Here is a 13,363-nt window from a genome sequence, read left to right on the forward strand (position 1 = left end):
CATTTTTTTAATCCGTCTTTCAGTTAATAAACATAAACAAGGCAGGTGATCATTATCACCTCCCAATGTTTTGTTCTGGAGATCCTAGCAAGGATCAAGCGCTTTCTTAGTAAATCACTTGTGTAATCTTGTTCCAATTTCGATAATCACTTTACCTACAATACCACAACCTCTCATTCAATTTGGTTGATATTCACTCATTTGATTTTTGATCAAAACAGGAGGTATGAGGTATGAAAAAAAATTGTGTCAAATAAAGAGTGGAATTTATAGTTGTAAAACTTTACCTCATGGTCAAATTGGAAGGATTTACTTCATGTTTTAATTGATTGTGGATATAACTGCAAAAATAAAATAAAAAATTACCAAAGAAGTTAAATTTATTGCATAAGGGATGGACCCACAAAATGCAAAGGATAATCTAATAACTTATACCAGTCCAAATAGGAATATGAGAAGTTCACAAGTATGAATAGACAATATCAAATACCTCATAAACTATACAGTTACTCTATTAGAACGTGGATGATGAACATGTTTTTGAAGTTTACATGTGGAACATGATAATTTAAGATTTCCTTTCTAACAAGCAATAAACTGACTAGAAAATCAAGGTTAAAGGACACGAGTATTGATGTAGCAAAAAGTGTTCATATGAACGATAAACTTAAGAAAATAAGAGAAACATGAGACTGAATATGAGGCACATCTAGAGAGAGATCACACGAGTTATGACAGCTAAGTAGAATTTGGTATGTTTGGAAATCCTTCATAGAAAATTCAAACTCATCAAAATGTGTGAAAAAATTATTATACTTTGTAAATAACATATATAAATTAGATTCTAATCGTAAAATATGTGATAAGGACATTGTTTAAATTTGCTTTTAGTGTTAAAAGAAATGAGTAAGCATTTGTTTGAGGCAAGGTGGAAGGTCGTGTTAGCATTCATATACCATATGGAATTAGTTGCATCATGAACAAACATCGTGTTCAACTCTTATGTGGAATATATAGGTTACTCTAAAGTCATATGAGGGAACCATTGCAAAGGTGGAGTGAGGGTTGGGATGGGTGTAGTGGTGTGAAGGGAAGTTTGTTAAGGGGTTGTCTATTGGTTAAGGAGACCCCGAGGAGGCCTTACGGGTTCTTGTGGTAGAGGAAAACCATAAAGATATTATATGGAAGTAACTAAATGGTCGATAAGAAAACAATGCTCATAAAGGATGCTAAGTGTAGGCCATTAAAGGCAGCAAGAATGGCTTCTAAGAGACAATAACCAAATGGTAATCCATAAAGGGAGTTTGGATTGATTTTCATCTTGGTCCCCTTCCTTGATGATTATTGTTGGACTTGGATTTAAAATGGTGATTGCTTCTGTTTGATGAGAAAGTTTGATTGTGTTAAAAGAAGAACTTTTGTAAATAACAGCTAAAGAAGATGAGTGATAGAATGAATCGATTGATACAGTCTAGAGCATGACAAGTGTTATTCACCTATAAGAAACATAGACTGGGATTATAGGAAATTCAGTCGCAGAACATGGTAGCATATAAATGTTAAAAATAGTATCCAACATTATTAATTGTTGGGTATTATTTCTAATAATAGCAGGGTCCTTTTGGGTTGGCCTCATAACACAATTAGTTTTAAAGGAATTGGAGAAAAAAAATTAGATGTTAATTTACTAAGTAATTAATAAATTCATTGAAAATTATTTTGGAATTAATTAAATTGTTTTAATTAATTGAAGAGCTTGAATATTAATTAATTCCTAGAGATTAGTTAGAATATTCTACAAGATGTGGAAGAGTATATGGGATGGTTTTGGCTTCCCTGTATAGGGATAAGCATAAGCAGGTTTTGAATAGGGTAAGGATAATGGCTAAGAGTTTAAATCAATTTAGGATTTATCTGCTGCCTATAAATAGACTGCTAGGTTTAAACCCTAACTGTTGATTTCCTTCTCTCAAACTGACCACCTCTCCCTCCCTCTCCTATTCTGCGAAAATTATAACCCATCTCCTAGGGTTGTAGAATTTTTGTAAAACTATAAGCTAGGGTTAATCTTTATTAGCTTCTTGGAGTTTTGGGTCTAAGTATATTAGAGGGATTCTACTTTAGGTCATTAATCCATTGCAAGATTTGGCTGTTATGAGATCACAATCAAAGCAACAAGATGTTAGTATTCAATTTTTTTGTTCGATTTTTAAAAGTAGGTTGATATAACTAGTAAAACCTAGATTCTATAGTGCATGTATATATAGGTTTTTGTTTGTGTTTCCGCTGTCATGATCATGTGTATTGATGCCATGAAATCCCAACAATAATGTCAGTAATGTTCTCACAATTTGTGAACAAAATATGTTCATCGAGTTGGTTATGAGGGTCTTTTCAGGTAGGGGAGCATCAATATTAGCCATGAGGTCCAAAAGAAGCTTCATCTTTTGTTAATATTAGGATATTGTAGGGTCGCCTAGAACCATGGTTTGAAACTTGTTTTCAAGCTCAATCGCATATGTGTCTTTATTGTCTTGAAAAAGTCCCTCGAGGATTTTCAAAATGGAGTTGGCAATGGCACCTTTCTTAAGGATCATGTTGATAATATATTGGGTGATAGTCCCATACATCCACATATTGACTAGGAAATTGAGTTTATACCAATTGTGTTCTCCAAGTCGGTTCGAGTGGAGGAGTCGTCAAGATGGGAAACAACCAATAGGCGTTGCAATGCGTATCGAATAGGTCACGCGAAGCATCATAGTTAAGTTTGTAGAGGTCAAGGATAAGAGGTACACAGGCTTTCATGTTTGTAATCTTATGTGGTTTTTGATTATTGGTTGGGGGAAGGTTATTGGTCGTAGAGATCGATGTATAGAGATGAGAGAAAAAGGTAGTAAAGAGATATAGGGAAGAAGGATAATAGTGGCGTTGAAACTAAGGGTGTGACATCGGTGACATTATCAAAGGAGAGAGAGAGAGAGAGAGAGAGAGAGAGAGAGAGAGAGAGAGAGAGAGATTATAACTCTAATACCATGTATTTTACCATAAATTTTAACAATATAAATATGCAATAGATGAAGGGTTTGGGCTATAATAAATATGACCCTATGCTAGAAATAACAGATTAAGTGTATAACTCTCATTATATCTCTCGTTATAACTCTGATACCATGTATTTTACCATAAATTTTAACACGATATAAATATGCAATAGATAAAGGGCCTGTTCTATAATAAATACGATATTATGTTAGAAATAACGGATTAAGTGTATGATACAACATAATGTGCACTTTAAACAAATATGCGGTTACCATAGAGGTGACAACTTTGAACCATTTGGCCACCACCTCTAATTTGCAGCCACATATGGCTCAAGAGGGTGGCGGAGCACTTGCATCGGCTGTAACGTTTTTCATCACCTATCCTGAAATACACTTTAAGCAAATACTATATATAAATGCTACAATACATAATTTATCAATTCTAAAAATTTTGAGGATATCTAGAAAAAATAACTAGAGTATGCAATAACAGAAATAATTCTTTCAAGTACCATATAGCACATACAAGTAGTGCGGACAACGGTTTTTTTTAATTAACAATCAAATGAAGACAAATTGATCATGAAGTAACCTTTTTTTAAAGAAAATCCTAAAAAAATAAGAGTTCTAAAAATAAACACTTAAAAATTGATCTAACACTAAAAACAATAAATAATTAGTTAAAAATAAAATAACAAAAGAATCGTCATATAAAATCAAAATCGTACTTAAATCTAGAATGTCAAGGTCGGATAATTGAATCCAGATCAAAACATCCTTTCATAATGCTCTTTTTTTTAAGTGATGTAATTATATACAAAATCCATATGTATAAAACGATTTCGAGAACATTATTGGTTTGATGATCATATTTAATATTAGCTATCAATTTTTCTATTGTTATAAAAATAATAAAAGAATCGTTGTATATATTTTTTAGATTATAATTTGACACTTCAAGCGACAAAATCAAATATTTTGATTGTCAACTATAAATTATATTTTCTTATATACAAAATTCATATAGAAGCCCAACTTATATTTTACAAGCCCAGTGTAGTTTTGAAATATTAGGCAAAGTAGCCCTCGTTTTCTTGACTTTTTTTATACGCATCTTGTAGAATCGAATACGAGAATTCAAGATATCACTCTTGGACGTGAATAAATCTCAGAGCCTTAGATTAATTAAATTGACGGTGGAAATTCAATTTAAGTCATTCCCAAAATCTCGTAAGACGATACTTCGGACATTTTTGTTGATGCTTCTTAATGGACAACATTTCAAAAATGGTCCATTGGTGTCCGAAAAGTGGCAAGGTGATGACAATTTCTAAAATTCGCTTCAAATTTCGACCTATTATTTCAAAAAGTTGTAAATGTAGTCATTTTTTTACATTCAGTTGGTAAAGGTGTGTTAAGTATACGTAAAATGACAGATTTATATTTTTTAACATTCAGTTAGTAAAGTTGTGTTAAAAAAGCCCTCGTCTTTTTTCAACACACAATCACCCCTTTACTCTTTCTTATTCTCTCCTTATGAACAATGGCTAGAGGTAGTAGTGACAGCAGTAGCTAAAGGAAGCGATGGTGGCGGCAGTGGCTAATAGTTGTTGTAGGTGGTGGTGGTTTAGGCTGAAGGTAGTTATAGTGGTGGCGGTTCATGTTAAAGGTGGTAATGATGGCACTGGCTAAACTTGACAATGTTGGTGGAGGTGGGTGGAGGTTGTGATGGTGGTGACGGTTGCTAAAGGTGGTGTTGATATATGTTGAAGGCGATGATAGTGGTGATGGTAGTGGTTGTAGGACGTAGTGGCGATGCCAGTAGCTGAAGGATCTACTTATGGTAGTGGTAGTGGCTGAAGGCGGCGGCGGCGGCGATGGTGATGACAGTTGCGTAGGGTGGTGTTGGTGCATGTTGAATGTGATCATAATAGTGATGATAGGGGCTAAAGTCGCTGGTGGTGGTCACACTGGTTGAAGGCGATAATCGTGGTGGTGGTTAAAAAGGACAAAGTTGCCATTTTTTAATAAGCATATAGACAAATTCTATAGATTTAGCAAGACCCTAAATGAGATGGTGGATAAGGCCCGCGAAAGCTAGATGGAGTTGGACTTCCGCACGAAGCGGAAGCCGGAGCAGGCCCAGGCAGCAGTAGGACAGGCTAAAAAGCCCAAGACCTCGGATTCGTCTAGTCAGGGCCAGCAGAACCGGGGCCGGTGTGCCAAATGTGGGAGGTCACATGGAGGAACATGTAGGGGACAAGGCATGACATGTTATCCCTATGGTCAATCGGGCCACGTGAGCAAGGATTGCCCTAGGAAGGGCCTGATATGTTTCCACTGCAACCAGACCGGCCACAAGCGGGCCGGTTGTCCTAGGTTGCGGGGAGGAGGAGGAGCAGTAGCGGCGCCCGCGCCTGCTACTTTGAGAATCACCGATGGCCGATCTGCCAAGGAGGACGCCCCAGTGGCTAAGAGCCGTGCATTTCAGCTGACTACCGAGGAGGCTCGGGCAGCACCGGATGTTGTGACTGGTACGTGTTTATTCATCTCTCTCCATGTTCATTTTGTTATGCTTATTTTTTTTGTATTATGGTGATATAGGGACCTTTTTGGTCAATGGTATGTCGGTCAATGTTTTGTTCGACTCAAGAGCTACCCGATCATTTATGTCTCTTGCGCTTAGCAAGAAATTCCGGGATACGCCGGGGACTTTGGGTTCCCCGCTTGAGGTGGAAATTGCAGATGACCGCACCGTGAGTGTTGCGAGGGTGTATCGGGACTGTGTTCTGAATATGCATGGTGAGAAGTTCCGCGTCGATTTAGTCCCGATACCGTTGCGAGGATCGAAGGTGATTATTGGCATGGATTGGTTGGGAGCTCATGAGGCCATGATAGATTGCGAGCGCCAGTCAATCAGTGTTTGAACCCCAAGTCGGGGAGAACTAGTTATGCATGGGGAGAGGGCCTCGCAGGGACCGATCCTCTGTTCGGCGGCACGGGCTAGGAGGTTTCTGCAGCAGGGCTGCACGGGATTTTTTGGCTTATGTCTCGGATACGAGGGTGGAGACAGTGGCAGGTGTGGGCAGTTTGCCCGTGGTATAGGAGTATCGGGACGTTTTTCCCCAAAGAGTTACCAGGAGTGCCTCCGGAGAGGCAAGTAGAGTTCTGCATCAATTTGGTGTCGGGTGCCGCCCCGATGGCAAAGGCACCATATCGATTAGCGCCTCCGGAGATGTAGGAGTTATCTATGCAACTCCAGGAGTTGCTAGACTGAGGGTTCATCCGTCCGAGCAGCTCTCCTTGGGGAGCACCAATTCTGTTTGTGAAAAACAAGGACAGATCGCACAGAATGTTCATCGATTATAGAGAGCTGAACAAGCTAACGGTGAAGAATCGTTACCCTTTACCTAGGATTGATGATTTTTTTGACCAGCTTCAAGGTGAATCTTGGTTCTCCAAGATAGATCTTCGGTAGGGATATCACCAGATGAGGATTCGGGATGAGGATATACCAAAGACAACGTTTAGGACCCGATATGGGCATTATGAGTTTGTGGTGATGTCGTTTGGTCTCACCAATGCCCCCGCAACGTTCATGGATCTCATGAACCGGGTATGTAGGCCAATGCTGGATCAGTCAGTGATCGTCTTTATTGATGACATTCTGGTCTATTCCAAGACCAAAGAATAGCATGAGCGGCTTCTGTGGGAGGTATTAGAGACTCTGAGGGCAGAGAAATTTTATGCGAAGTTCTCCAAGTGTGAGTTTTGGCTGCGGGAAGTTCAGTTTTGGGGCATGTCATTAATGAAGAGGGTATTTCGATTGACCCAACCAAGGTAGAGGCGGTGATGCGGTGGGAAGTACCAAGGAATGCATCAGAAATCCGTAGTTTCTTGGGCCTAGCGGGTTATTATCGGACATTTATCCAGGACTTTTCCAAGATTGCAGTTCCATTGACCTGCTTAACCAAGAAAAATGTTACTTTTCAGTGGGGTGAGGATCAGCAGATAGCCTTTGAGACCCTGAGGCGGAGGTTATGTGAGGCTCCGGTCTTACTTCTACCGAAGGGATTGGGTGATTTAGTGGTATATTGCGACGCATCGATCTCGGGTTTGGGGGCGGTGCTAATGCAGAGGGGGCATGTGATTGCCTACGTCTCGAGGCAGTTGAAGCCTCACGAGGCAAATTATCCTACGCATGACCTGGAGTTGGGAGCAGTGGTTTTTGCTTTCAAGATATGGAGGCATTATTTGTATGGAGTGCGGTTCTCTATCTATACCGATCACAAGAGTCTGAAGTATTTGATGGACCAGCAGACCCTCAACATGCGTCAGCAGAGGTGGCTAGATGTACTAAAGGATTATGATTGCGAGATTTTATACCATCCAGGAAAGGCCAAGGTGGTGGAAGACGATTTGAGCCGCAAGGCAACGGGATCCCCAATTAGGGACATCTGTTTGAGGATGATTGTGACTTCGCCATTGTTGGATATGATCAGGGAGGCTTAGGTCGATGGGGTACAGAAGGAAAATTGCAAAATAGAGAGAATTCGTGGGAAATATCCTTTGTTTGTAAAGGACAGCCGTGGCCTTTTGACACAGTGTGGTCGGGTGTGGGTACCCGTGTCAGGGGGAGTGAGGCAGAGATTGTTAGAGTAGGCGCACAAGTCTAAGTTCTCTATACACCCAGAGGCTACAAAAGTGCATAGAGACTTGAGACTGAGTTATTGGTGGCCCTGCATGAAGCGGGAGATCGCCGGGTTCGTGGAGTGGTGCTTAACCTGCAGGAAGGTCAAGGCCGAGCATCAGCGGCCTCATGGGAAGGTCCAACCGCTGCCTGTCCCTATGTGGAAATGGGAGGAGATTACGATGGATTTCATTACAAAGCTTCCAAAGACGGTGAGAGGCATGGATGCCATTTGGATTATCGTGGACAGATTGACGAAGAGTGCCCATTTCATTTCGATTTTTTGAGGGCATATCCGCAGAGAAGTTGGCAGATATTTATGTTCGGGAAGTGGTGGCTACGCACAGGGTGCCCGTATCGGTGGTTTCGGATAAGGATGTCCGGTTTACATCTAGGTTTTGGAAGAGGTTCCACGAGGAACTAGGCACTCGACTACATTTCAGCACGACATACCATCCTCAGACCGATGGCCAGAGTGAGAGGACAATCCAGACGCAGGAGGATATGCTTCGTGCCTACGTGCTGGACTTTGGAGGAAGCTGGGATTCATATCTCCCACTGGCAGAGTTTTCATACAATAATAGTTATCATGCCGGTATTGATCGGGCCCCTTTCTAAATGATGTATGGTCGGAGGTGTAGGACTCTGGTGTGTTGGGATGGGGTTGGACACTGGGTCATGGGGAGCATGGAAGTAGTGCTTAAGACGACTGGATTGATTCAGCAGGTGCGGGAGCGATTGCGAGTCGCTCAGAGTCGTCGGAAGAGTTATGTTGATCGTCATTGATCAAACCTGGAATTTCAAGTGGGGGACTTCGTATTGCTAAAGGTGTCGCCCTAGAAAGGGGTCATCAGATCTCGGAAGCGGGGCAAGTTTGGTCCTCGGTTTATAGGCCCGTTCAGGATCACGGCCCAAGTTAGCAAGGTGGCTTACCGTCTAGAGCTGTCGGAGGAGCTTGGCCAGATTCACAACACCTTCCATGTTTCTCAGCTTCGAAAGTGTGTTGCTGATGAGTCTTCGGTTATATCCTTGGATGACATTCAGGTGGATGGAAGCTTGAACTACGTGGAGAGACCAGTCATCATTATAGACCGGAAGATGAAGGGTCTACGGAATAAGGAGTTGAAGTTGGTAAAAGTGCAATGACAGCACCGAAGGGGCTCCGAATGGACTTGGGAGCCACAGGAGGAGATGCGGGAGCACTACCCAAAGTTATTCGCAGCTGCAGACTTCGAGGGCAAAGTCTAGTTCAAGTGGGGGAGAGTTGTTACGTCTGAAATAAAAAAAGGTATGTCTTGGAACCTTTGAATAAGGATTTTTGGCATAAATGGTCCCTTAGTACGCTGGGTGTACTTAAGTGTACGCTTAGCATACTAAGTCCCTTTCTGGTTGCGGGTGTTTGGAGGTACACTGGGCGTACCATGAGCTATGTGGGGCGTACGCACCAGAGAGCAAAACCCTAATTCTCGGACTTGAGGCCTATATAAATGACTTTAAGCTCCTTGGAGTGAACCCTAGAGAGCCTCCACTTCCCTTAAACATTATTACACCTCTGGAAACCTTGAGAGAGCACCTTTGAGCCTTATAAGTGTGTATGTGTGGTCTTTTAGTGTCCATTTCAAGAGGAGGAGTTGATGAAGCAAGCTTGGATCAAGTGGGTGCTTCAGGATCTTGCATCATAATCATCTTTCAAAGCTTTTGGAGGTAAAAAGCTTGCATCTTTCCTCTTATTTCTTTAGATCTTGATAGGGTTTTTGTAGGTGGTCCCTTTGATGCGCTTTGGACCTCATTTGTTGACTTGGTCATCCCCATTTGATTAGAAAGTCAGATCTAGGGTCCTTAATCCATCTAGAAGCATAAAAATAGGATCTTGGTGGTAGTCTTGACCTTGAGCATGAGTTAAAGACCTTGGGAAGGTCTTAATGATGGTTTTGGAGGTATATGGAACATGTAAAGACATAAAGTTAGCAACTTTATGCCTTAGGACATGTTAAAGAACTCAGATCTAGCTTTTGGATGTAAAAGAATGGGATATTAAGCACTTAATGGGGAAAGGGCTTAACTCGGGCGAACGCCAGGCGTACTCAGTGTATGCTGGGCATAGCCTTTGAGAGCCTAGTACGCGGCGCGTGCCAAAGTGGTACGTTGAGCGTACGCAAGGCAGATTAAGCCGTTTTTGTTTTGGGCTGGCAAACTTTTGGACCTCATCTTGGTTATTGGGTTGACTGCATTCTGTGAAATATGGGCTATATCTTTGGATTTGGGTCATGGACTTTTGTGTGGGCCTTATTGGGCCAAGAGGCCCATTAGTAATTTTAGACTTGGACTTTGGGCCCATTATCAAAGGAAGATTAATTGGGCCGTATGAATAGGGTTGGGGCTTGGGTTTTTTCCCTCCTGATTAATTTAAGGATCTAATATTATTTAATACTATTATCCATCCCGCGGGATTTCCGGATTATTAGGAGAGTAGCTTTGGTTTTCGGCAGACGGAGGTGAGTCTCCTCACCATACCAATGGGTCTAAGGCACCAAGGCCGACCCATTATGTGATATGTGATACGTGTTAGCCATTCTGTGAAACTATATGCTTTGTGATTATGCTTGTATGGAAGACCTCGGGGTTTCCCGGGGCACTCAGGTGTAAGACCTTGGAGGGTTTCCTTGGCATCCTAGGTCAAAGACCTTAGGGGGGTGGGGGTTCCCGAGGCACTTAGGTATAAGAACTAGGAGGGTTTCCTTGGTATCCTAGGTCAAAGACCTTAGGGGGTTCCCGAGGCATTGGGCTAAGACCATGTGGGGGTTCCTATGGCACCCGGAGTAAGACCCTAGAGGCTTTCCAGGGCTTCCCTATGTGTTGGCTTGCAAGGGTTATATGTTTGTATAACTGACTAGCATATATGATATACTTTGTGCTTATGTGTGGGTGTGCTCTGGGGAACTCACTATGCTTTCAAGCTTACCGTTTATGGATGTGTTTCAGGTAAATCCGAGCCCAAGGGCAAGGGCAAGGCGTGATGGCGCGATGTGCACTCTATCTCTCTTTTATTACTACCTTTTGGGACACTCTGGTGTTTTAAACAAATTATAATAAAGGTGGATTTGAAAACAATTGTGATGAAATTTATGGTTAATGCAAGTATATTTATTAATTAAAAATGAAAAAAAAATTGTTTGAAATTTGGGTTGTTACAACCATCCATGCCAACTTTTGAAATTACAGGGGCACCTATGAGGCTTTCTAAAAGTTAGCTGAAACATCCCTCACATTCGTTCATCGGGAATAGCAAAACACTTTGAGGAAAGAACATAATAATTTAACAAAAATCATTATGGAAATGTTTATAGTTTGTAAATCAGAAATAAGAAATCATTCAAAACTCATGGGGTGTTCCCAAAAATCATTATTTTAAGATATTCCAAAGTAAACAAGAAAGTAAACTTCAAGCCACTCCTAATATCACTACCTCGTACTTTATTTTCCTGAATCTATGACACATTAAAATAGTACGTTAGTCTGGGAAGTCTAGTGAGATACATAGGATTTGGGATTTGTAATAGAATATACATCTTAACCATCATCATGAAAGTTTAAACCTTTTAAACATCATCATCATAAGTGTAACAAGTAGTAAGATGAAAAAATCACATGAAACTTACACCCTCCCATGACCCCTACAAAACTCTTACTCTTAACAATATGGTTGTATGGAGGAGTCACTCGTAACCCATGGCACCGTAGGGTTGAATAAATCAATTCTGATCGGCCTTCCTGTGGCATGATAGGGGATACATAATTTAATCCGTCTTTGCCCTCTTATATGCATGACAAGGATGAACAAATAAGTTTGCCAATGACCATTATGGTGGTCAAAAAGTGACTTGAATCAAAGAAAGTGAAACTTGTCTCATATCACTTATAGGTTGCAAATATGATCGTGATCGAAGGTGTGATCAACACCTAGTCTTTAGTGTCTTAAATATGTGTTGGGACTTCACATAGTCAATCATGCCCATCCCCATGTGATATGAATGAACATTTAATCATAAATAACATTCTTATAACATTATATAGGAAGAACTCTTAAAATAAACATATAAAATCATAGAAGTCTTATCATGATATTGTAGCATGGAGTCAAACATAAAATCATGGTATAAAATCATATCACATATTCATAACACCACGTCATAGCACCTAACATAGTATCACAACATCATAACATGTAAATACGAAAATACGATCTCTTTACTAGTGCTCCAAATTCCTATGTACTCACATCGATGTTAACTAAACAATCAACATTAAATCCTCATATTATATGTCTAAAAACTACCCAATCGTAGTCATCTTTCACATGCACTAAATCCTCCTATAAAAACAATTATATAAATAAACCAATGGCCTTATAGTATTTTCTTCATCGTTTATTTAATCAAATCTCGAACAACATATAATTTAGGAAATTGAGAAAACTGACCATTATAAATGAGTTAATTAATAAAATAGCCAACTTATTTCCAATTTGGAAATATGACTACCTTCTTTGGAATTAGGCTATTGTGGAATTTGTATAGATACATTTCATATTGACGAAGTCAACTCCATAGATCTTAGGAAAAAACGTACATATTAGACTGATATTCTGGCCTGCATTTTAGGAATACGACCTACTATCGTATATTCCGGATACCGAAAAGTAGATTTTCTCCCATACATAACATGTGTATTTAATACATTTTTCTTTCTTTTAAAACTAAATATATGTAACTGTGTTTTATAACCTCTTCAGAATAAGTTTCTTAAGTAGTGATCACAAAGAAAGCATTGCCAACTTTCCTACGTAATTGCATTATCTTGGGAGAACAAACCCATGGTTACACAAACATAAAAAAAATGGTATGGATCTTTTCAACTCTGTTTTGTGGCTCTTGAATGTGTAATAAGGTAAATTTGTTCGATACTTTAATTGTTTATTTTAATTTGTTAACTTGTTTTACAATTAAATGTTTTATTTTACCAAAAAAGTATAGCTTTATGCATTTAACGCATGTTTGGTGTCTTTATAGGTAGGGTCCCTATGAAAGGGGACTACCTACAAAAAAAATTATAATGGTTACTAGGGATGGAAACAACTAGGCTTGTCAATAGCGATCTTTTAACCAGATTTCCTCCAAATCCAGGAAAATTTTATGGGTTTGTATTTCAATTTTTGCTTTGATTACCTGTTTATGACTCGTATCTATTTACCCTTTTATTAAAAGGGTCGGGTATGGAGCATTTTCAATTCACTCCATTTATTACCCACCCCATTAAATTATATATATATATATATATATATATATATATATATATATATATATATATATCATACATACTTATAAAGCTAGCATTTTTCCTTGAATCTCATGCATTTGAAACTTTCTTTTTTAACTTCCTCAAACCACATTCATTTGAAACCCCTTTTTTTAACTAATGCAACTCAAAAGTTTTCTTAATTATGATTTAACACTCAAAATTTTTATAACTTATATTATGTTTAATTAGCATTTATTGACAAGTTTAGAATAAAAAGGCCAATCTTTTGTGTCTTTTGTGTTATATAAAATCTTACATGTAAGATGGA

General features: G+C 39.5%; 1 protein-coding gene across 1 annotated transcript; it reads right to left on the reverse strand.

Annotated features, from left to right (window-relative positions):
• Nucleotides 1-4,619: 4,619 nt before the first annotated feature.
• Nucleotides 4,620-4,961, reverse strand: LOC111904689 (velvet complex subunit B-like). The gene has a single exon (XM_023900421.1). The coding sequence runs from the start codon at nt 4,959-4,961 to the stop codon at nt 4,620-4,622; it is 342 nt and encodes a 113-aa protein (XP_023756189.1).
• Between the last annotated feature and the right edge of the window lie 8,402 nt (nt 4,962-13,363).

This window comes from Lactuca sativa, chromosome 4 (assembly GCF_002870075.4).
Source record: "Lactuca sativa cultivar Salinas chromosome 4, Lsat_Salinas_v11, whole genome shotgun sequence".
NCBI classification, from domain to species: Eukaryota; Viridiplantae; Streptophyta; class Magnoliopsida; order Asterales; family Asteraceae; genus Lactuca; species Lactuca sativa.